We start from the raw sequence: 24552 nt of genomic DNA, 5'->3' as shown, positions 1-24552 counted from the left end.
GTAAACATTATACTTAAACTAAATTAAAATGTCGTGTAGATCTTTAGCATTGGTGATATAAGTTTCAAACTTTTTCATTCAAAGTTCTAAATCGATTTAATAACTACATTACAGCGTCTAACCCATCAAACAACCCGAGTGGTTTCGTGCCCGAGTGAATCATGGGAAATGTAGTACGATAACTAAATGGTGCTTTGTTTGCACGCGGATTTGTTCCTGCATAAAACTACAAATCCCACTAATCCTGACAAAGCCGCCCTTTCGTAGCCATGGCAACGCTTTTCCGGATCTTTTTCACCAGCTCTTTTTATAAACACGACTTATATTCCTTTATTTTCCTTTTAGTTTCAACTATGTGGAGTTTTTGTATAACATTTTTTGTATGACATGTATATATGTATATATATATAAATATAAATTAGCAGACCGTGAACAGGACGACGGAGCGGGTTGATGGTGACGTAATAAATGTGCGACTCTACATCTGGGTTCGCTCATAAATCTGCGACTTGTAGTATTTGTGTTCACGTGCCTTACACAATTCTGGTAAGCAGAGGATGTTCAAATGAGCTTGTTTATAATAATTCGAATAACTCTGTTCACATTGTGTCAGTATACTTTAGGAACTCTCGTAACTGTTGTAGTGTTTATACATATTCTTGTTAGCATTAGCTAGTTATCTGTAGCTAACGAGGTTCTCTTTTCGTAAATGTATTCGTGTAGCATCACATATTTGGACTGAGGAATAAAATTATTCTGTGAAAACATTGAAACTTAATCAGCTAACACACATTTCTCTCTGGATAAAAAACCAGCAAAACCAAACCAGGCAACACTTTTCTGTTAGGACCACAGTGTTTATTAAATATACTTATACAACCTATATTTATAAACTAAATATTTATAAACTTTGATAAAAGTTTTAAAGCTTGAGAAGCTTAGGAGAAACTAGACACATTTAACTGCAATATATTAACATTATAATGAAAACTTTTATTATATTGTTTGAAAAAAATTACTTTTAAAGAATAAATAGCTTAATTAAGAATTTAATACAACTTAGTTAAAAAAACTACAATCCAAATTATTCAGTTTTGTGCATGATGGCTGTACAGATCCAGTCTTCTCTCCCCGTATCATAACCTAGTCTAAGAGTATCAGGATATGAATCTAAATAAGCCAGTGGTGAAGAATGTCTTATGTGCTTAGTCTTGATCGTGTTATCATGCTGGAATAAGCAAAAAAAAAAAAAAAAAAAAAACCAGCAGTGAGGTAACCAGACGCAATGCTGCTACTGCATTACATTTAAATAATAATTCCTTTTCTGCAAGCCATTTTCCATCACGAGCGTTGTGTTTATTATTATTCAAATATTTTAATACTATACTTCCAGTTCCTTGTTTATCCTAAAAAATTTGAGTTTTAAAAGTTTTATATATTAAAGTTTTATGTATTAACTGTTGTCATTCTGCTTGACGTTTCCTATAGCTGCTCATTGATGCATTTATTTAGTTAACCACGCTCGACTGCGCCGGTGCCATGAAGCTGGAGTTGTCTAAGGTGGTGCGAGGTTGTCGTCTGGGGCTTTTGACCAGCATCGGGCAAACCGAGCAGCACTCACTGGAGGTTCCAGGCTGTCTCCTGTACACCCGCTGTGCCACCGTGCCCCATTTGACCCAGGACACACTTCACACACTCAGCAACCTGCCTGCAGTTACACAGGTCACACTGGAGAGCCTGTAAGTATCTGCTGATCTGCTGTTCTACTTACTGTACGTGTCAGCGAAATTTAGATCTGCGCCTCAGACCTGGATCTTGTCATCACTTTCAAAATGTGCTTAGTGCTAAGATGCTTTCTTTTTCAGCGCAGAGCACCAGGACGTCCTGGAGGAGTTTAAACATGGTGTGAGAAAGTTTGCAGGTTAGTAATGTTCTTGAATATCACACTGATATTTTGCTCTATTTCAAAATTGTGTGGTGTTCTGGGAAAAACCTTCAGAATGTTGCTGTGGTTGAATTTTGGAGCCAAAAATGGTAGTTTTTTTGGGTTTTTCTGCCTATAACATACTTTGACATCTCAGCTTTGTGAAACCATCAATATATTTCACCGACATGATGCGGGAATGATTTTAACCTTGTCCCACTCACTTTTCAAAACAATGTTATGCCCATGGTGTCAATATTAATACTATTATTCATAAGAATGTATTAACTTTCTGTCAAACGTGTCGGTATACCTGCGAGTACAAGGTCCATGAGGACGAAGGCTTTCAGACATTGTAGTGAAAGCCAGCGAAACACAACAAGCCCCGATGCACCCGCTGCACAGACATGAGAAATGGAATTAAAGTTGCAGGAAGTCATCTGTATGGGGAATTAAATGGAATAATAAATGATGTTTTCCTAAATTCTCTCAAACACCTTTCACTTCTTTTTACTTTATTTCTGCATCGTCAGTTGTCTTGTGGTCTGCTCAGAGTGATGTAGCAATATACTTCATACTGTATACACATCGAGAGCCAAACAGTTTGGATCCGTCATGTAACTATCCTCTGGCATGATAGAAGTCACACTCGTCACCTGCACAGTTGGATTCATTTTCCTCTGTAAATTCATATGACTAGGGCCCAGTTGAAATCGATGAGCCCTTGTTTCTTTCCTTTCCTATCCACTTCATGTATGTTCATAACAAAGTAGCTAGTAATATTTAATGATTCCAGCCAGCAGCTGGATTTGCAGATCGATTTCATCAGTAACTTGTGCAGTGCTCAGCAGAGTGCAAATCCCAGGGCCAATTTATTCAGGGTTCATACAGAAGTCTAAAAGTCTAAAATTTCTAAAGTTACATTTCCAAGATGGGAATTGCTGAGTTTTGAATAAATGACTGGGGAGCAGCATTACACTTTTCCGACAGTTTTATGGTAAAAGTAGAATAAAAGTCCAGTCTCTATACACGGAAAGGGCTGTAGCCCTGAAAAAGATGAAACCTCGAAGCTCTCAAGAAAATCCTACATTAACAGCCGATCTTTATTGAGCTTAATCAGAATCACTTCACTGATGGCAGGTGTATGATAATTACTTTAGAATAGGAGTTGGAATGTGTTTGGTTCATTCTGAGTACAGTCACATGCCCCATTATAAAAGGGTGTGCACACTTGTGCCAGATTTATTTGTAATTTTTTTTTTTTTCAAATTTGTCTTTCACTTGAATTTTCTTGAATGCTATATCACATTAAAGGTGGAATCTGACATGATTTATCTTGGTTTCACTTTTTTACATCACAAAAACCTACGATTTTAACAGGGGTGTGTAGACTTTTGATATCCACTGTACCATACACAAGAGGTATATTTCAGTAAACCTAAGGTCATACAAGCAAGCGAAATATTTTTTATATAAATGTGCAAAACGGAGCAGAGATTTCAGCGCCAGTTTTCATGAATCTATAAAACCAAATAAGTTATTTATTAATGAGTGTTCTTGTTTTCTTTCTTCTCTTGCCACACATTAGAAATCAGATATCACTTGTGCTTGAAAATTACATCACTCACTTTTCCAGGCGTACATGCTTTAACCAATCATACATTTACATACAAGGCGGAGTAATGTGTTGCTCCGCTTACCAGTTGTAACCCCACCCCAATGTCCAAGCTGCGACGAGGTCTCTCAGAGTCAACATGATGAATGAAAAGACCCTGGAGAAATGAGTCACTCTTGCTGCAACGTGGCAAATCAATCCTTCGTTTCTTCCTCAGACGTTTTTAAAAGAACAGCGTGGCTCCTTTTGCAGCAGCGTTGAGAAAACTGATTTACGTCCTGGTTTCATAACATTAAATAACAAATGAATATTTTTTTTTTCTTGGATTTGAAACCACAGCAGGTTATAAAAGAGTGATTTCAAAGATGACGACTGCTTGTATTGAGATGGAAAGTGTCTTTCCTTTTATTGAGTAGGCAATTAGCAAGCTAATGAATAATAATGAACACTGGGTTTTGCTGTATGAATGTTAATGATTACTGGGTGGTTTCAGAGAAAATTGTAAGTAGATGAGGCAGAAACAGACACTTTCATTAAACAACTAATTTTTTCCCCACAAACATTGGCATGGTTTTCAAAGCAAATATCACATGACATAATATAAAAATGCCTGAAAATAGTAACTCCTTAACATCATAACAGAGTTTAAATTAATGCTGATGATGTCACTAAAGAGATTTTTTAAAATATTCTTTTTATTTGGTTTTAAGTTGGTTTTGGTCCTTTGCTCATAATGAAGCCATCTTTCTGGTTCACGTAGTAAACAGCTCCAACCACTAATTAATAGAAAGCCAGAAAGGCTGCACCCCAGGCAGCTGCATTTACTACATTGAACAGAAGTTAGTATATGACTGAAGATTCTAATTCTCAATATGTTTCATTATTTAATCAGGTCTACAGGACACGCTGCTCTTCTGCTCCCTCCATGACCCTGCCACGACCCATCCCGCTGGCCACGTCACCAACAAGGTCACTGCACGTGCCGTTAAAGTGGAACTTGGTCATTTCAGTAGTGATTAGTTTGAGTTATAAAGATGGGGACCTTTTATGTTCCCTTCAACTTCAATGCCAAGCCGTTTGTTTATGATTGTGTGTATGTGGGGCTGTGTGGATGTGGGTGTGGTTTTGTAGACGGTGTCCGTGTGGGGCAGTGGAGGAAGAATAGAGCTGTCAGTGGCCAAGTTTATGGCCATGCAGGCAGCCATCCGGCCAGACTGCTATGAGAGCATGGCAGATGGAGAGACGTGGCAGGCGAACACATCGCGGAAGAGGGTGCGTAAAGCAGTGGAGCGCACTCTCTCACATCTGGACGAGTGTCTCGAACTGCACCATAAAACACAGGTACAGTACACAACGTCAGCTGACTCCAGGACATCACAGATGTTTTAAAACTCATTTTTCTATCACAGTCACGCACAGTCGAGAAATTGCCTCTCTCCGCTGTAATTGAGCAAATTAATGTGAGCAATTTTTTTGAGTAACGTTTTTGTTGCTCGCAGCACAATCTTAATGAGTTTAAATTGGTTTAATTAACACAACCAGAATTAGTTGCTTAACTTTGGGCTCCTTTTGGCTCTGGGCAACATTATTGCATTGCATTTGTTGGACTATTTCCTGCTGATCAAGGCAGCATTTCTTTTATTAATTAAATAATTTCGTATATATTATTGTATAACATTTGTTGACAATGTTAACTGGAAAAAAAAAGTCCTTTGTCTTGCATTTTGCATTTCCTGTCATAAAAATACTTGTATTTAACAGGCATTGCAAGCTAGATTTGACACATGACCTTACTAAAGGGTTAGTAAATATCAGGCATACAAAAACTGTCATTGATTTGAAGGCAGGTTTGAGTTATTCTTAAAGACTTATTCTTGAAGACATTTTGCCACCTAAGTTTTGGTGGTGCCAGATTATTTCTTAAAGGTGAGGTTATGGTGCTTTTAAAAATGTAATTTTTAATGAAGGAGTAGTCATGCATTTTTCTGCGTATTCTCCATCCATCACATCTGTAATATATGTGTGATTACCACAGACTAGAATTTTGACGAATGTGCCTATACTGAGAAAGGAACAGAAAACCTGTTTACTTCCTTATTTTACTCCCTTATTTCCTTACTCCCTACTCCCTTAACTCACTTGTCATGGATGTCTAGGGGCAGTTGTTGCTAAACATATAAACATGTAAAATTCCCAGCTATATAGCTGAAATAGAAAGTACAACTTTTACACTTGAGAGAGAAAGTCTTAGCAAAGATGTTCTAATGGAATTTCAACTTTCCAGCTTTAATTCTAGTTACTGATATTTTCCAGAAGGTTTCATGGTAGCCAGGTGCCATCCGAAAAAGAAGTTTTCTTTCTTTACGGATGGGATACAGGTTTAATTCATACTTATTAATACCTTTGACCGAAGAATTAACCAAAGCGTTCTGCAAAAATACACATAACATTAGTATTTTTATACTATTTAACAACTGCCCTTAGACTTCTTTTACACATCACATGTGCTAAATAAAGATGATTATGTTGAGAGTAGGCTGGAGTATTCCTTTAATCTATAAGGGTTTTGCCAAATACAAGTCATTATTTTATGAACTTTGATTCATTGTCAATCACAATGACTTCTTGTGTGTTGCTTTTGCAATAGGAACTGAAAGGGTGTGAGATATTCGGTGTGGTGGAGGGAGGTGACATCTTGGAGGAGAGGCTGAGGTCAGCACGCGAGACGGCCAAACGGCCCGTGGCTGGATTCGTCCTGGATGGCTTCCGGTCCACCTCCATGGAGCAGGAGCTCAGGGAGCAGCTGATCACAGCAGTGACTGCAGAGCTGCCTCAGGAAAAACCGAGGTATAACCCAACCTAAAGCCTCACTCTCATATCACGTGCTTTGTGTATGTGTTCCTCTCAGCTGGAGACTGAGTGCTTGGTGTGCTCTGTGCTTCACATCTTCCATCTCTGATTACATGCCCTCAGACTCTCCACAGCCACTTCACATCTCCTCGCTCCAGGGGCCTCAGTAGACAACAGCTTCCATAGCAATGATGCAGAAGGAGGAAACAGTTTTAGGAACAAACTTTTTGTGTGTTCACACAGTTCTGATGATGAAATGCTGGACTTGGCCTCAGTCATAAGCCAGCAGACTGTGGAGGGAGTTGGAGTGAAAGAAGCTTATGAAGATTTTTAGTCCTGCAGAAAAAAAAACTTCGTGAAATATCTTGTACCAAAGCTGGGTAATGATTGGCTCTTTACTGATACCAAAAATTAGTTTATTGTATACTAATTATAAATATTAAATCTGCGTATTCAGTATAGGAGCAGAAACGATCGAAAGTTAAGCAAAGCAACAATTAATAGTTAGAAGCAGGGTTTAATCGAACCCTCAGTTAAATAGCGCTGTTCTTAGAAATGAACTGAAATCAGTTAGATTTCCATCTTAATGGCTCATCTGCTGAGGTGTAATATATTTACACTGCATACTGTCACATACAGTACTGTGCAAAAGTCTTAGGTACCCTATTTTTTTTTTTTTTAGTACAAACTTTGTTATAAATTTTTATTTTATGACTTCTGCACTATTGATTCAGTACAAAAACATTTTAAATTCCAAACATTAGTTTTCCAGCACAAAATTAAATGTTACAGAAAAATGTTTGTATGTCAGTAAAGAAAGCAGCAGATTACACTAAGAGACACTTTTCATACAAAAAAAAACATAATGAAGGCTGCTGGGTTTTGCTGCAAAAATAAGAAGCAAGTCAACAGTCAAAGTCTCCAGAAGAACTGCGGCTGCTTTTGCAAGATGCTCAGTAACACTTACAGCTCATTTCCTTATAAAACTGCACACATTGTACCTTTTTTTTTTTTTTTTTTTTAAGTGAAGGATCATCACACCAAATATTGACTTTGTTTCATTTATTACTGTTTACTGCTCTTTATAGTATATTTTTAATGTAGAAACATTTAGTTTCATTATTTTTGAAGGCATCTTTGCTCTACAGCATTTCTAAGACTTTTGCACAGTACTGAACACATTATTAAGTGTTTAACAAAACAAGAGCTTTGTATTGATTTTTTTTTTTTGCAGTGATTCTTCCTTTGAAGTGGACAAAGAGAACCAAACCTATGCATTTGATGATAAACAGTTCTTGTTGTCAGTCTCATGGCAGCCTTCAATGATGCTCTTCTTTTTTCTTTATATATTACACTAATGCATCAAGTTCATCGTGCGCCTCCAACCACAGTTTCCAGCCCTTACTGATGTCTTTCTCACAACTCTAAACACACATGTCACTTTTAATCACTGTTCCTATTGAAACATGAGCCAGTCAAGCAGTTTCTGAAGCTCCTGCCTTCCGCTCCCCAGTATTGAGCCCTCTTTAATAGTCACTTGGATCTTTTTTCCCTTGCCATCTTGATCCAGGCCTTATGTTTGCCACAGAGCATGTTAAGAAGCTCCTTTGAAAAGTATCAAAATGTCATTAAAAGTCCAGCTGACTGAATTCTTTCTACTCTAGACATTTCAGAAAGCTGTAGGGACTTGTTAGCCAGACTTTTTCTACAGACACCTGTGTAGTCTCATTAAATATAGACACCTAACAATGTGTGTCACAGGCTCATCAGAAGTTGGAGTGAGTACACACACTGCCTGCAAAGCGATGGACTCGAGCAGGGAGTTAACCTTCTGTCTGTTTTCCAATGCTGTGTCAGGCTCGTCATTATCAATGCATCTGTTTGGAGAATATACACAACAAAGTATTGAAAACAAAATGCAAGTTTTTTTTCCAGAGTGTATCATGATACACTCTTCAGTCCACAAAAACAGGAAAAGGTAAAATTGCAGCTTGTATTAATACTTTGATTTCCCTGGGCTGAATGTGGTTTTGAGTTTTATTTATTTTATTTGACTTTGCTCAGTCTTGTAGGAAATTCAGTCCTCAGCACCTTTAACAACTGCAAACTCTATGTCTGCTTTTAAAGTTAAAAAGACTGTCCCAATATTCACCGTCACTTTGTTCCTCAGCTCTTTGTTCTGAAGTATTTGTTTTGGGTGTGTGTCAGGTTGTTGAGAGGCGTGGGTCGTCCAGATGAGGTCATAGCATGTGTGGAAGCTGGAGTGGATCTGTTTGAGGGCTTCTTCCCTTTTCAGGTGACGGAGAGAGGCTGTGCCCTCTGCTTCAACTACACCATCACACCTGACCCAGAGACTGCAGGTACATCTCCCCCTACAGGTGGGCCAACGTCTGCAATCCCCAGTCCGCACTTGCAATCATAGGCCATGCTCTTTTTTTTTTTTTTTTTTTTAAATAAAAATGTCAAGTAAATTAGATGAGAGTAATGATGTAGATTTTTGTGTGTCTGTCTCTCATTGTATATTTGTCCAATGATGGCAAGTAATTGTGCTATAATGTCCAGCTGCTATGGTGAGAAATAGGATTCATCAGGAAAATTTTTCCTCGTTTCTGCTTGAAAGCCACTAGACAGCTAGATGTCCTCTGAGCAGTGATATTGAGGTGAAATCCAATAAAATACTGGAGGAAAAAGAAGGGTAGATCTGATTCTATAATATAAAATATTACTAGCATTTTATTTTAATAATTTTCAGTGCAGCTGTCATAAATATTGTATGGCAGTGTCATTATAATGGCAGATGGTAGAGCATGCGTTAACTGATTAAGATAACACATTTGTGTAACCAGTGCTTTTGATACTTTCTTGCACCCGCCCAGAATGCATGAGCACATCACATTCGTCAATTTATTTGTACAGATCGCACTGTGATTTTATTTCATATATTTTCTCCTCCCCACTAAACCTAATTTCTGGCTCCATCAGTGGCTGGAGTTAGGGAGATAAGGCCGCTGTCTGTTCAAAGCAGGCTTTCAGTAATCGTAACAGCCAGATTAACGGATAAATGAGAAATGGACAGCTGATTAACTTGCTATCCATGTATCTCTAGCCACTTCAAGGCTGTACAATCAGAGAGGTTAATGAGTTAAATCTGACTTTAATAGACGAATGTCCTGCCTCCTCACCCGCCGGGTTATAAACTGTTCACCTACACCAGCACTGATTAACTCTGCAGGCTTTATCCGAGACTGATGTGTCAGTTTGAATTCATATATAAAAATACTTACATATCTTGCCATGTGTGGAATTCGTATTCATAAATGTTCACAATCTTCACTGCATCACAGGACTTTTTTCAAGTCATATATTTTTTTTTATAATTACTCCTAACATTTGCTAGTTGGCAAATATGAGCAAACCTGACCTGATTTATGAGCCACATTAATTAATGGTTATAATCTTCACAGCTGATTCCAGATAGCTAGCTAACCTAAGCTAACTTGACAGCATTTCTGATAGGATTTTTAGTTGTACTCATACATTTTTATAATATTTATTTCTAACATTAGCTAGATAACATTGGCTAATGTATGATAACCTGGTAGAGAGGATTTTTGAGAGGATTTCTAAGAAATCTTTCTTCTATGTGTAAATATTTCTTCTACTTAATGTAAATCTTCACTGCTAAACCTAGCCAGCTAGCTAACATACACTAACATGGCAGAATTTCTAATAAGAGCTAACATGACATGATGTCTGAGAGGATTAATAAATTGTAGTCATACGTTTTTATAATCTTCTAGCATCAGCTAGGTGGCTAGTAAGAACTAAGCTGACATGATTTCTGAGAGAATTTTTAAGCCATATTTGTAAATGTTTATAATATTAACTTTTTATGCAAGCCAGCTAACATAATCTAACATGACAGAATTTCTGAGAGGATGTTGTCAACATTCGTACATTTTTGTAACCTTTACTTCTATGATTAGCTAATTGGCTAATATGAGCTAGCCAGAAAGGATTTATGAGTGGATTTCCAAGCCATATTGATAAATGTGACATGATCTTTGTTGCTAGCAATTTCAACAAATACTAGGACAAATTAACCCTTCATTGCTAATGGGTGACAGTGTCACCGTCGATAATGGGGATGCCATGGTTTTTTGTAATGTGGTCAGATTGCTAATTATTTATTAAATAATTAACAAACTCATTTGACTCATGAGAGTTTAGTAAATGACACTCGTCTGTATTTGTGCATCTGTGAGTTAAAGCCATGACCGCTTACTTTATATGCAAATGTGTGAGGATCTGTTTGTGTAGCTCAAACAAAAACAAAATACAAAATAATTAAGTTGCAGCTAAGCTAAAGTGCCTTATGTCAATCTGCCTCCTGAGCAGGACAAAGGTGCTAATTTATTCTGTAAGTCTTCTGACCACATGAAGTCCATAACAGATGTCTGTAATGGGCAGGACATCTCACCCTCAGAGTAGCATAATTAGACTCAGTGATGTGTAAAGAGGTGCTGTGTCAGGCGGAGTGAATCGATTACGAGCGATGAGAGTAATGAAAATCAGAGTGGTTTGCCATTCAGTGCTGCCCCTGGGATTTCTTTAGATTTCCTTCGAGCACATTAGCACACTCTACAGGAGGGTTAAACCCCAGGTTGCGCCGCGTTGATTGATCTACTACCATTTTAGGTTGCAGGACACGTTTCCATCTGAACTTATTACTTGTATATATTTCACCTTAGGGTCTTTCTAAACTTTCTTTCTCATTTCTAAATCCCTTGTGTGTTATGTGTAAGTTCTGTAATTCTCTTACCATTGTCTTAGTCTGTCTGTTTTTACACTCTCTTTTTTTTTTTTTTGGAGGTAATAAAGCAGGGATGCTTGAGTTAGGCCTTTACCCTTCCGGAGTGGTTCTGTCTCTCTGGTGGCATTTGATTAAATATTAAAGCCAGTGACCAAACAGCAATTCTAGCTGTATGTACTTTTAATAGTTGAGTGTGTGTCTGTGCATCTGTCTGTCTGTGTCTGTCTGTCTGCCTGTCTTTGTGTGTGTATGTGTGTTTGTCTGTCTTCCTCCCTTTGTCTGTCTTTGTGTAAGCCTGTTTTTCCATCTATCTGTCTTTGTGTCTTTGTGTGTGTGTTCACACTAGGATTCTAAAAGATTCTAAAAGACACTAGTTTGGAAAAAAGCCATCTGACTTATTCACACTACTGTTGGGTTGTGGAGGTTTTATATCAAGGAATTTTTAAGTTATTTAAATCTGTGTGTGTGTGTGTGTGTGTGTGTGTGTGTGTGTGTGTGTGTGTGTGTGTGTGTGTGTGTGTGTGTGTGAGACAGTTTTGGAATCAAATGGAGAGGAGCCTGCTGTTGAAAAGCTGAAGGAAAATGGTGATGGCAGCCCTGAAAATATGACCCAATTTGAGATGAACCTGAAGGACACAAGGTATATAAGGGATAATTGTCTTTTTCGTGTTTTCTCCTACCATCATATGTCCACAAAGATCTCATTCTAGTAACAGTGACTCTCTAATCTGATCATCTTGATAAAAACGGTGGATGGGTGAAACCAATATTTCTCTAATTCAGACCAAGCTTATTGGTCACTATGGTGTTTCCACAGCACATCTTTCAATTGTTGAGTGAGATCAGATTAACGGGTAAATAAAGGAAGAGGCTTTGAACATCAGTATTCCTGAAGCATTCAGGCCTGCAGTGCCATGTGAAGCACATACACTAAAGGTTGCATATAAAATCAGATTTGCTCAATATCCGTTTACCCCACATGCAACTGAGCAGCCAAGTCATGTGTAGTTTTATTAGCTAAGGAATGGAAGTCTGTCTCGCAGCCAAATACAAATTCACGATAAATACACACCTAGTTTATATTATACTTACTACAAAATTACAGTAAAACATTAGGAAGCATTCCCACTCACATGTGTAACTACACTACCTTGTTATTTGCATAATATCCAGGTTTCTGCTATACATACCTTTAAGTTTCGAGATGCAAAGATGAGCGTAAGTTCTGCTGCGACCCAGAATTCACTGCACCATCATGCCACCCTTATTAACCAACCACCAACACACATTGTGCTCACACACACGCACACTACAGTGTAAACCCATATGAGGATGGGTTCTCTGTTGAGCCTGGTTCCTCTCAAGGTTTCTTCCTATCACCATCTCAGGGAGTTTTTCCTTGCCACCGTCGCCCTGCTTGCTCATCAGAGACGGCACACACACACACACTTCACTTTACTTTTGTTTGTGTAAAGCTGCTTTGAGACAGTGACCTTTGTAAAAAGCGCTATACAAATAAAAATGAATTGAATTGAATTGAAATATCATGTTTGTAAAATAGTAAGTACTTTTATTGCAAAGAGGTTTTAGCCAGCTTTTCGTACTTGAAACAATCTGGATCAGACTTCTGATTCTTCAGCTCTCCAAGGGCTCATATAATGAACCTGACTTGAACTAAAAAAGTGGGGTTTGGATGGTTAATAAATTCATTAATCTCCATGTAAACATAGCTATTCCTTGAAATTCAATGCTGTGTTTTCCAGGTACCGGGATGATTTCCGGCCACTGGTGGACGGGTGTAGCTGTTACTGCTGTAAGAACCATAAAAGGGCTTACATCCATCATCTGCTGGTGACCAATGAGCTGTTGGCGGGGGTTTTACTGATGTTGCACAACACGGCTCACTATCTGGGATTCTTCCATGCCCTGAGGGAAGCCGTGGCCAACGACCGGCTCCGAGACTTGAAGAACAAAGTGTTACAGTGACCAATGTGGACTAGAGAACGTGGAATAAATGCAATCACTGAGGGTTCAGGGGAACAAGGAGTGTTGTGTTGAAATGCACTACATCAGTAGTATTAATCTGAAAGACAGCAATCCAATTGAAAGCAGGAAGTCCACCATCATTCCTGTTAATGTAGTATCATTTTTACACAAGCGTGATACGAAGAAATTTATTCATCAATGATTCATCATATTCTTCTTTTGTCAAAGGCGTTTTTAAAGGCTATGTGGAGGAAAAACTTAATTTCCCCTATGTATGGAGACTTTTGGGACACCCTGTAGTTGCATATTATGTATATTCATTACTCCTGGTATTCTAAATAAGGGTAAAGGTTTAGAGATGTTTATAAAGAATTTTAGTGATTTATTGGGCATAAACCTTTAACAGTTTATTATTGTACAAAGATGCACAGAATTTTAGTGCTGTTTTTCATGGCAGCTATTTTTTCAGCTCACTGTGCTCAGCATTTCATCGGTCGTTCTTCTAAATGCACTTATTTTTAACTGTTAAATAAACAATGGGTTCTAGGAGATTTATGTGTGAAAAAGAACTGTGTTTAGGTGGTCAACCATGAAAGCTCTTACACATACAGCACTTACATTAGTTATCACATGGCACCTGTCTTGTGAGGAACAAATGGACATGGAAGAGTTCTTTGTAGTGGTTTGTGTGTGTGATTGTCTAGATGGTCTCAGAAGGCATATTAGCTTGGTTTGATGTTTGTAGAGTCACATGATTAGCATGACATTAAAGGCAGTGTGTGTATGCATGTGTGTGACACACTTGTGCAACATGACAGCAGGCAGCGTTTCTATTTAAAAGGTGCTGAGTGACTATCGCTGCCTGATCGTTTCAGCCAATTAACTTGGCGGTGAGAGTCCAGGCCAGATCATTAAAAGTCTCACTGTGCTATGCTGGATGCTTTTCTGCAGCCTCCACACTTCCCATCTACACACTCTTAAAACTTCATAACATGGAGAGATGTAACGATTTAATGATTCGTTGATACGGCAGTATAAGTCAGTCTTCTTTTCTTTTGTAAAACTTGTGTCTTTTGCACAATAATTCGCCTTGTGAAGCAGACCTGCAACAGTGACGTACATTTTAGAGTAAAATAAGCTTTTTTTTTTTGTGTGTGTGTGTGTGTGTGTGTGTGTGTGTGTGTGTGTGTGTGTGTGTGTGTCCATTACTAATCCATTAAGAGGTTACATAATGAGTCCTGGATTAGCTGTCCACTTGAAACCAACTCCAAAATGTCTAGAGAAATCTTCCTACCTTCATGGATGACAGTAGATGATGTGAAAGGGACATGGCTATTTGACCAGGATGTGTAAAATCCTAGATGCTGTAGTCTACTGCCCAGTGGAGTGGCACTATACACTGATTTGGATGATTGCATAATTCAGTGAATGAATGTAGGTTTCCCTGTTAGTTAGTCAAATTCTGTTTGTTATAACATTTAACTCCTATTCTGATACTTCTCATAATGATCCCACATTGGTCTAATGTTACACTTTAAATAGTTGAGATCTTTAGGTGCAGGGTTAGTGGTTATTTCTGGAATGTCTGTGTCTCCTTTGACAGGAATGCACAGATTGCATTCTCACTCAGATTTTCCGCACAGCCTTTTTTTTTCAATCATGTGTTGCTGGATGGGTTTGTCTTTAATTAGCAAACTAATATTATGATTTTGCTGTCATGTTAAATTATATTTCTGTCTAAGCCTCCTCCAATTCTGCTTGCTTATGACAAGCTTATGACAAGCCACATGTCAAGTTAAGTATCTGGATGAAATATAAGACACAATTCTTCTCCCAGGTTGCTCCTGGGTAAATTCAGGACGTCTCAACATCGTCTTTTGAGAAAATGCAAGTCCTGATTCGAACTAGAGGTAAGCAACATATCCAGGTTACCTTGTCTACTGTTCTACTTACCTCTGCCTTGTTATTTTGTGTTTTTCCCCCAGATGCTTGGGAGGTCAGACAGAGTTGAAGTAAAGGTCACTGATGTCGGCTGCTGTGCACTGAATAGGTCAAAGAGGGCGTGTGACCTTCTCTGAAATCAGACACTTCATGTGCTATCTTTTAGCTATAAATTGATTTCACTTACATCCTGCTAGTGGTGATGAATGGAGCTTGCGCTCTGTTTAAGTCTGGAAAGTTAAGTCAGTGTAATGGAGCATGTCTTTGTAGGTGACTTTGTGCTGTGTCATAAATCATAGTGGTGCATAAAATCAACAAAGAAGGAAAAAGTCAAAAAGGCTCGAAAGTTCCCCGTTTGGGACTTTTTGGCTGTGCCTAGTGAGTAAAGAAAACCTTTTTATTCCTTACTGTGTCCAAAAAAAAAAAAAAAACCTTACCTTGTCTTCAATTCCAGTAACATGAGTTTTGAGTAAAGTGCTTACCAAAATATTACAATTTAAAAGTTTTTTTTTTTTGTCAGTTATATTTAAAGCTTAGCAAATAATTAGTCAGATTTTACATTTATGCTCAGGATAAATGATTCCTAAGGTGGTTTTTAATGAAATCCTCAATTAAAAGGAAACACTCGTAGAACCTTTAAGGGTTCCACCGGATAGACAATACGTAGAACACCTAAACAAACACCTAGGAAAAAAAAAGTGTTAGGCATGGATTCTTAGGTTGACACTCTTAGGTTGACACTCACTCTCTTAAAAAACAAAAAACAAAAAAAATACCTTTTTAAAGGGTTCTTCCCCTATGGTGAAGCTTGGTGGTGGCAGCATCATACTATGGATGTTTTTCAGCAGCAGGGATTTGTCAGGCTTGGAGGCTTGTCAGGATCGATGGAAAGCTATACAGATCAAAGTACGGCAACACCCTTGAGGAAAACCTACTCCAGAGCATTCAAAATCTGTGAAAATGATTGCCTTTAGGACGGGTCTGCGAACGTCCTTGAGTGGCCCAGGCAGAACCTGGCCTTAAACTGATTGATCATCTCCGGAGAGCCCTTAAAATAGCAGTACAGAGACTCACTCAGAGACTGAAGGGTTCTGCAGAGAGAAATGGGCAAAGATCTGCAAATCCAAGTGTAGAATCAATAAGAACTGCCAAGGTGCTTTAACAAACTACTGAGAAAAGAGTCTGGATACTTAAAACATCATAAATCAATTTTATAAGTAAAATGTGTAAAATAAAAACAAAAACACAAGAATAAATAATTCATTTTATAACATTATTTTTTAAAAAATGTAAAAAAATCCTAAAACAATGTGAACTGGTCTGAAGGCCTCCTAAGGCACTGTATTTAAAATCACTGCCATAGAGAATTGCTATAATGGTTTTTAAAAATAAAATGTGATAGATAGAGGGTTCCTGCCTGCAGTAGCTCCTTATCACTTAGTTTTGCAGAACCCCAGCCTCTTGAACTGAGTGTTCAGCAAGATATTCTGCCATGTTTGACTGGAGGCATTTTTGACTACATTTCAATCTGGAAATGACAAACTGGACCCCTAGTTATTTATTCAGAACCACTTCATTGGGACTTTCCTTCCTGTGGCTGCACTGACCTGGTCATCGAAATGGAGATAAATGAGAACAGCTTCAGAATTATATGATCTCCTCTAGGACCATCATTTGTTAAATCCAAATATGGGCTGAGAAAGGAAAAAAACAACATTTGCAGGATTTAATACACATGACTCAGAGCCAGCAGCTTTATCCCTTCTAGCCTGAGGAACTCATACTTATCTCAACTGAGTTTGAAGCTCAGAGACTGACGAGAGGAACTCTGGATGAACCCGTGTATCATCTCTTAAAGGCGGGAAATCTATAATGGCAGCACCACGGATGAATAGTGGGACGATTTTTCAATATGGTTGGAAAAAAAAATATAAGTCCACTTCCTTCATAGTTCTCATCTCCTTCAATCTGCCACTGAAGTGGACAGAAGCAAGTGCAAGGAAAGTGTGTATAGCCTGGAAATGAAAGTGCAATGCTGTTGCACAAAATGAGAATGTAACCCAGAGTCCAGGCCTGTGGTATTATGGGTATGAGTTTATCAGATAGAATCAAAATGGTGTCAAATAAGCCTCTTGGTTCAATTTGATGTTTAGGACAGGGCAGTTTTCATATTCGTGAAAGCTTAAAGGTCACTAAGAGGTTTAAGATTTATTGGTCTATAAGCAAGAAAGAAGTGCAGGTGCTAATTTCACTTTTAGGCTGTGAGCAACTTAAATGCTTTTGATACGGCTAAGGTATTGGGATGCTGAGCCATAACAGGGCTGGATGGTGCCGTGATTGAAATCCAGTGTGATAGGTGAGTGTGTGAACAAGATCTTGACTGCCTGTCGCCTTGTGCCACCTTTCCCATTACACTGACTGATGAGGAGGGGAGCCTCATCAAACATGTATGAGTGTCTCAGAAAGAGTGTGTGTGGATTTTGGGTAGATGTGAGGCACAGCTTTGTGAATCCCCAACCAGCCTGTGTGTGTGTGTGTTTACATGTTACACTGATTGCTTGTCTTTATGTGCATAGTAATGCAATGATTGGATACACTGTGTTTGACAGAGCAGGAAATGCTGCCCACACTGCCTCATTTGAAATCCTTACTGCTTGTGTGTATGTGTGTGGAAAAAAGGATTTATAGTACACTCATTCTGGTTAACACAAAAATCTGAGCACACCAATTACACTTCAGTTTGACATCTTAAGAGCTGTTCTTCCTTCGTATTCACAACATGAACAGGGTTCACAGGGGCACATCATGAATCGTTTTCATTTCCCGTCTCAAACTGTAATCATTCGTGCGATCTAAAGAATGTCAATGAACCACTATCCATTCATCCACCCTCCAAGAAGAAAGGTGAAATCTAGTAGAGAACATTATTAGAACTACAGTAAATACTCAACATGTTCTGTAACATTCCTGAAATGTTCTAAAAGCATCTGCTGTAATAATTTTCTGCTTCACAACATAATCAAATTCCCAGTTGCACATGAAACTATGGTAACTGTGCTAATGTGCCTACAAAGTAAACTGCTGCAGGAAGGGATGATTTTAGGAAATGTTTTCTAAAAATAGTCTCCCAAGTTCCTAAAGCATTTAGAAAATGTTCTGATAACCTAAATTTGTTAATCTGATTCCTCTAACGAAAAGTGTTTATCCTGGGTTTATCCATGCCTTGTGCCAAGTGATCCTGAGAGCGGCTCCAGCTACGTGGTGATTCTGACTGATCCTTACTCCAGATATCCAGCTGTTTCTACCTGCTCTATCATGAAGCCTTAATTAAGCCTTAATTAATTTTTTCCCTAGATGGTTTATGGAACAGCATTATCTGCTTTAATTATCTGCTTTAACATTACTGAATGCAGAATCTCTGAATTGTAAAGGAGAACTGATTCTACTTAAAGGTGGAATTTATTTTTAGTAAATAGTTTCTTCATGATTTGTAAAAATGTCACATACAATAAACTCTCAAATATTTCTTGTTTATAATTTTTTTTTCTTTTGTACAGTGTCTTTTGTTATAGAGTCAATGACAATTTAATACTTCTAAAAGTAGTCATTCTTAGCAGAATTCATGCTAAAATAATGTCCACCAGTTGGTTCAAATCAGTGTTTACACAGTGTGTCAGTATGATTTGTCATAGATTAATAAATAAATTAATCTTTTTCGTCCATGAAGTCAACTTTCACTGTCTATGGTTCCATCAAGCTGGTTCCCCCCGAGCTTCTGGCCTCCGTGACAGACAATCCACTTGCTAAGAAAGCAATTACAGTGGATTAATGCAGCTTTTCCTTAACGTGAAGAAATTCCATTACCGACAACCTGCTGGAGTGGGAGAGAGAGAGAGAGAGAGAGAGAGAGACAGACTGAAATTATGGCAGATGTGGGAGCCTGAATGAGCAGTGATAAGGGATGGACAGGCCTCACTGAAGTGGGTCTGAGTGTGTGTCAGTGATGTTGAAAACTTTTGAGCGAGAAAGAAAAGTGAGAAAGTAGGGTTTAGTGTTTGCTGAGGTGAATTATCTCAAAGGTCAGGGTTGTTGAGCTCTCATCTTGAGAGAATATGATATGTAGCTCGATATGTAATTAACGCTCCAGTGTTTGATTTAAAGCAGCCACTGAATTAATATGATACAATTTAGAGTTGTTCTTTTATACTGCATTGTGTTTCAGTAGTGTGCGAACTGATAAACAAACATCTGTTTTGAGGATTTGGAGGCCACGCCTCCTTCACCGTGACTGACAAACATAGAGGCCACACCTCCTTCAGTTGGACTGACAAGCATAGAGGCCACACCTCCATCACCGAGAATAGACAATTATAAAAGCCACATCTCCTTCGCTTGGGCTGAAAAATACAGAGGCCACACCAATTACTGTTTTTTTTTTTTTTTAAACAAATACTTTGAATGAATTATTTCTAAAAAGCATTTTCTACAAATTGACATGTTTTGGATAAACATTTATCAGCACTTCAACAACTGCCCTTGGAGTAACATTATAAGTGAGTTTTGAGAATTAAGATTTCTGTACTTTTCTCAGTACAGGGAACTGAGTTTTTGTTTTTTTTTCATCATGCCTGCTGTACAAAAGTGATAAATAGAGAGACAAGAAAAACACTTTTGTATTTCTTTAAAGCTGTTGAACATAAGGCTTTGGGAAAAAAATCTGCATTTTTGCAGCCAGTGGTAGCAAGCTAGCAGGCTTAAGGACTCAAGTCATCGAATCTGAAATAAATTGTGAAGTATTATTGGTGTGTGGGTCGGAATTTGTAACCAATGACTCTCCAGTTAGGTCCTAACTATTTTTCAGCTGGAGCTAGATAAAGGTTAATTCTCCCAACTCTGAATTAAAATGGAAGAACTCTCAACATGCAGTCCCTTCTGACCTTTGCATCAGAGCTGAACTTTTTATTATTTGGTGGATGAATTTGTGAGTTGAAAAGCAAGAAAAAAGTATGACTGTCTTCTGCATTGCACCATGGCTACTTAAAAACTCATAATGTATGCAGTTTTTTTTTGTTTGTTCATGCGTAGGTTCTAATCTGTCCCTGGAAGTGTATGTTTGAAAACTGTGTCCAGTTTGAGACCTACTGTGAATTACTATTATAGGACGTCCAGAGCAACTCACAGCCGCTCATGAACTGCTTTTAAAATATTTTAGAATATTTCATTTTTTAGAATATTTTTTTCTCCTGTGATTCCCCTTGTTTCATTTTTAGCAGAAAATTTCCTCGGACTCAGTTATCCCGCAGCATGTTCGGATGTCAAGGTGCTGAAATACAGAAAGACTTGAATCTAAGAGTGCACACTGTCTACTCTCAGAGATATTTACACTCACCATGCCTTACTAAAGAGAATATCTCCAGTTTCACTGGACCCTGGCAAGAAAGGTTTTGCTTAGCACTCTCACTTTCTGCAGCAGTCACACTGGCATTGTGGTAAGGAGATAAATATACCGATGCTGACGTTGGTCAGAAAGCGTGACAGGATGAAAAGTGAGACTCAATGAGGTTAGAAATAACAACCATTGATCTTCCTCAGTGTCTCACCGCTGCTGAATCAGAGCACTGATATGGTGATAAATAGTGGCTGTAGTGCGGGCATACTGAAGATAATGATTTCTCCTTATCTCCTAGTGTTTTCAGTGGTTTGAAATGTTAAAGCAGTCTTTGCCGTTTAGTGAACCCTTCCATAATATAAGAGATGAAAAATGTGAAATAATTTGTAACCTTTTTGTCTATTTATATTGTAATTAGTCTAGTATCGAAATTGAATATATTTGGAAACACTTAACTTGAAATTCATGTCCAGCCCCTTTCTCATACGTGGCTTGATTTCTTTATTCTGTCTATCAGTTGCAGGAAGAGAGCATACTAATAAGTGTCCTACATAGGGAAGATGGTGGGATGCATCGCTCTGACAGAAGGAAGATTGTTCTTCAAACAATGGACAAAGCATCTGTTGAGTCTAGTACACCATGAAGAATCATAAATTTAACCTTCCCTCATCAAACTGCCTTTATTCCCTTTATGTTCTGCTTGTAGCAGCTAGAAAGCTAAAACATCTGTCCCAGTTCTACTTGTGTAAGTCACAAATCTTTTGAATTTGTAAATCAGGATTTGAATGAGTAGTTCTTTTATAGAATCCTTGGTAAAGAAAAAGAGGAATGATAATATGACAAATCAGAATTCTGTCTTAAATCACCAGTGTGACTTGCACGCAAATATAAATACAACTCATTGGCCATTTTTAATTGGTGTATCTACCATACAGGTGCACTTTACTCTCACCCAGTGCTGCTATCACCAATGGAATGACCTTGGTTTCACATCTCGCATCTGGATCTCAGTGAAGACATCGGAATTTGCTAAGCTACCCGCGGCAGTTGAGTAATTTATTAATGCCTTATCCTTGTCTCAGTCGTGGTGGATCCAAAGCTTATCTTGGAAACACAGAGAACAAGACAGGAATACAGAATACACCACAAATGAGAGGACTTTCACAAGACAAAGGAGTTCATGATTGAACGCCAGAATTTGAGCTGTGAGGCATCATCACTACTAGCTGTACCACTGTGCCACCCCGTACTGGAATTCATTAAGGTAATTCATTAGGGTAGTACCCCCACACCCACCCCACAAAATCATTTAGGACTTGACCAGAATAGTAGCTTAGAGACTTTGGACTTGGCTTGATGCTAAGGGGGTGAAGACTCAATCTGGATTTGAGACCTGTTTCCCTGAGACTTGACTTGTTGTCTTCTGTAGTAAAAAAATTTTGCTTTCGTGGTATCATAAATGGATTGAGTCCAAGCAGAGGTGTCATAAACATCAAATGGTGTAAAGATGGGTTTTTCTTTCACTATCACAGTGAATGAGGTAAAAGAGGGAAGATTGAAACTTACCACAGGGAAGAAAATTCAGCCAGGGAGAAATGAAGGGAGATAAAGAATGAATAGTTTTGTAATTTATGGTGTCATCTACTAATCTGTTTTCTTTACATTTGTAGAAATCACAATAGTGCACAACAGTAAAAAGAATGTTTGGACATTTTGATGTCACAGACTGATTTCCCTGCAATAATGTAGAAACTAAAGAATTTCTTACAGTATGCTACATTACTATATGCCACCAATGCAACTATCCACCCCACCAGTGTTAAATATATTTCTCTGGTTCAAGTGTATGTTGCACTTAGCCATAGGAACATCTTAATCTCTCTGTCTGTTCCTTTTAGCAACAACTTCTTTTGATTTGACACTGAACCTTGGGTCCAAAGAAGCACCAAATACTTTTCCCGATTAGCACCTGCTCCCATGAGTTATTTTAAATGCATTGTTTTGGAGTTTCTGTATGTTAGTCACGCATAGCTTCAACCTGCTGCCCTCTACTCCTTATCACACCAAAGCCAGAGGGTTTAAGCACAACAGGGAATTAGGAATTGTGCTGAAGTGAGATTGGCGGTGAATACGTGTCCCTTGGGTTAAAAAGAGGTAGCGAGCATTCAAACCGAAGGAGAAATTTCCATAAGTATCTGCTGCTACACCACATCCACATGCTGCTGTAGCCAATAAGGGCTGATTAATGCTGGACGAGTTTGGAGATTGACCCCCAGGCAGGGGTTTTCACGCTTTAGTGTCTCACAGCTCATCATTTAGCACTTCAGTACAAAGATGCACACCATCCGGGTTTACTCGGAATAACGAAGCCACACACTCATTACAGCAGAATCATGCATTTTGAATGACCTACCAACCAACCATGTATGTAAGCAGTTGAAGCAGAGTCATATTTGTATGTTAGTGTGTGTAAACAGTAAAACGCTTCGACAAGCTGCCAATACTCCAATACTAAGCCCACTAATTGTCTCAGGAGGCCTGCTGCTCTTGAGTGCATCAAGCATTCATCAAATCATCCAAGCACAAAGCTCAATCGATCACTGCAGGAATGCTCTCTCATGCCTCCCTCTCTCTTTCTCTCTTTTATGAAGTACACTCATATACTCTATTGTACTGTTAAATAAACCCACTGCATAATGACTACATTCACTACTTTCGCTTTTCTGCCCTTTCCTGTTTCTTGTAGCTTTAACTATTCCATATGGAATTTTATTTTTTAACTATTCCTTATGGAATCTTATTTTTTCTTAATAAAGCACCTCCTGGTGTAAGTTATCACTGACACTGAATGCACAGGTTTGGAAAGTTACACTTTCCCATGGATCTCTTTATTTATCCAGTCATTTCCAGACTGTTTTGGAGAAATGTAAATCCCCATGAGGGGATTAATCCATTTAATCGTAGCCTTTTTCAAGCTACAGATGAAAGCATAAGTTAGTATAACCCCAATTTATACTGGGAATACTGGGATACTGGGCATGAGATGTATTACCCTGGATGGGACGCCAGTCCATTGTAGGGCACCATGCATACACTGCTTTACGCTTAGGGGCAATTTAATGTAACCTACCAGCATATCTTTGGGAAGTGGGAAGAAACTGGAGAACCTGGGGGAAACCCACACAGAGAAAATGCACAACATATACATACAGACAGTAACCGAAGCTCAGAAATCAAACCCAGGACCCTGGAGTTGTGGATTGTGAGGCAGCAACGCTCCCCACTCCGCCATGAAGAACAATAAGGAAATTTATTTTAACCAATAGGTTTTGTGTTTTAGGGTTCATAGGAATGAATAAATAAAGGTTTTCCTTTGACATATAAGAACAGTATGTGTAATATTTTTATATACAAAAAATGATGTCACTTTAAAAGTTTGCATCTCCCTTTGCCTTTATAACCTTATTTGTATCCTCCAAACTGGTTTTGGATCTCATCACTTGCAATACTGCAAAACTTTTGTACTACATCTTATGTGAATTTTAGTCCTTGTACTGGTCTATGGCACAAATATGCCTTTTCAAAAGTTTGTTCTTGAAAATATAAGCATTATTCCTAATCATACCTGTGACTGATCATGCACTGGGGAAATTCCCATAATCCGGGAATGACATCCATTAAAAAATTAATATGAACAGTGAAATTAAAATAAATTAAATTGGAGATACTTTGGGAAAGCAAATGCTAACACTTCCAATGAGCAGATGGACACTGAAAATAAACAGCTAAAAGCAATAAATCTTCCATGTTGCTGTTTATACGTTTGTGCTGTGTAAAGACGCATCTGCTTATAAAGCCACCAGGGAAGGGAAGCACACACACACACAAACACAAACACGCAATCCCTTATAGAGAAATGCTTACAAGAATTCATAAGCTGCTCTGACAGGACCTCACTGTGTGCAAAAGCTTAACAGAGACAAGCAGCTTGACTGGGTTAACTTGCAGTGAAGGACTGATTAAGCTGGACAGAG

General features: G+C 38.3%; 1 protein-coding gene across 3 annotated transcripts; it reads left to right on the top strand.

Moving 5' to 3' along the window:
• Positions 1 to 434: 434 nt before the first annotated feature.
• On the top strand, positions 435 to 13739 carry qtrt2 (queuine tRNA-ribosyltransferase accessory subunit 2). 3 transcript variants are annotated; one of them, XM_034298202.2, is made up of 9 exons: positions 435 to 546; positions 1513 to 1739; positions 1866 to 1921; positions 4432 to 4508; positions 4671 to 4880; positions 6187 to 6386; positions 8598 to 8749; positions 11737 to 11842; positions 12966 to 13739. In XM_034298202.2, exons 1-9 carry the CDS (start codon positions 469 to 471, stop codon positions 13186 to 13188), a joined length of 1329 nt encoding a protein of 442 aa, XP_034154093.2. In that variant the 5' UTR covers positions 435 to 468; the 3' UTR covers positions 13189 to 13739. The 3 variants fall into 3 exon arrangements, with proteins under 3 accessions (XP_034154093.2, XP_026794054.3, XP_026794053.3); XM_026938253.3 differs by having other exon boundaries at positions 8598 to 8767; XM_026938252.3 differs by having other exon boundaries at positions 457 to 546; positions 1489 to 1739; positions 8598 to 8767.
• The last annotated feature ends 10813 nt before the right edge of the window (positions 13740 to 24552 follow it).

The sequence above is a fragment of the Pangasianodon hypophthalmus genome, chromosome 22, assembly GCF_027358585.1.
Source record: "Pangasianodon hypophthalmus isolate fPanHyp1 chromosome 22, fPanHyp1.pri, whole genome shotgun sequence".
Lineage (NCBI taxonomy): Eukaryota > Metazoa > Chordata > Actinopteri > Siluriformes > Pangasiidae > Pangasianodon > Pangasianodon hypophthalmus.
This window is presented reverse-complemented; position numbering and strand designations above follow the sequence as displayed.

What these genes read in the sequence shown, in the direction of transcription:
- qtrt2 (XM_026938253.3), top strand. Translation starts at nt 469, where the DNA reads ATGTGCGACTCTACATCTGGGTTCGCTCATAAATCTGCGACTTGTAGT. An exon ending in ACGTGCCTTACACAATTCTG is followed by an intron (nt 547 to 1,512) that starts GTAAGCAGAGGA and finishes GCATTTATTTAG; the next exon opens with TTAACCACGCTCGACTGCGC. An exon ending in CTGGCCACGTCACCAACAAG is followed by an intron (nt 4,509 to 4,670) that starts GTCACTGCACGT and finishes GTGGTTTTGTAG; the next exon opens with ACGGTGTCCGTGTGGGGCAG.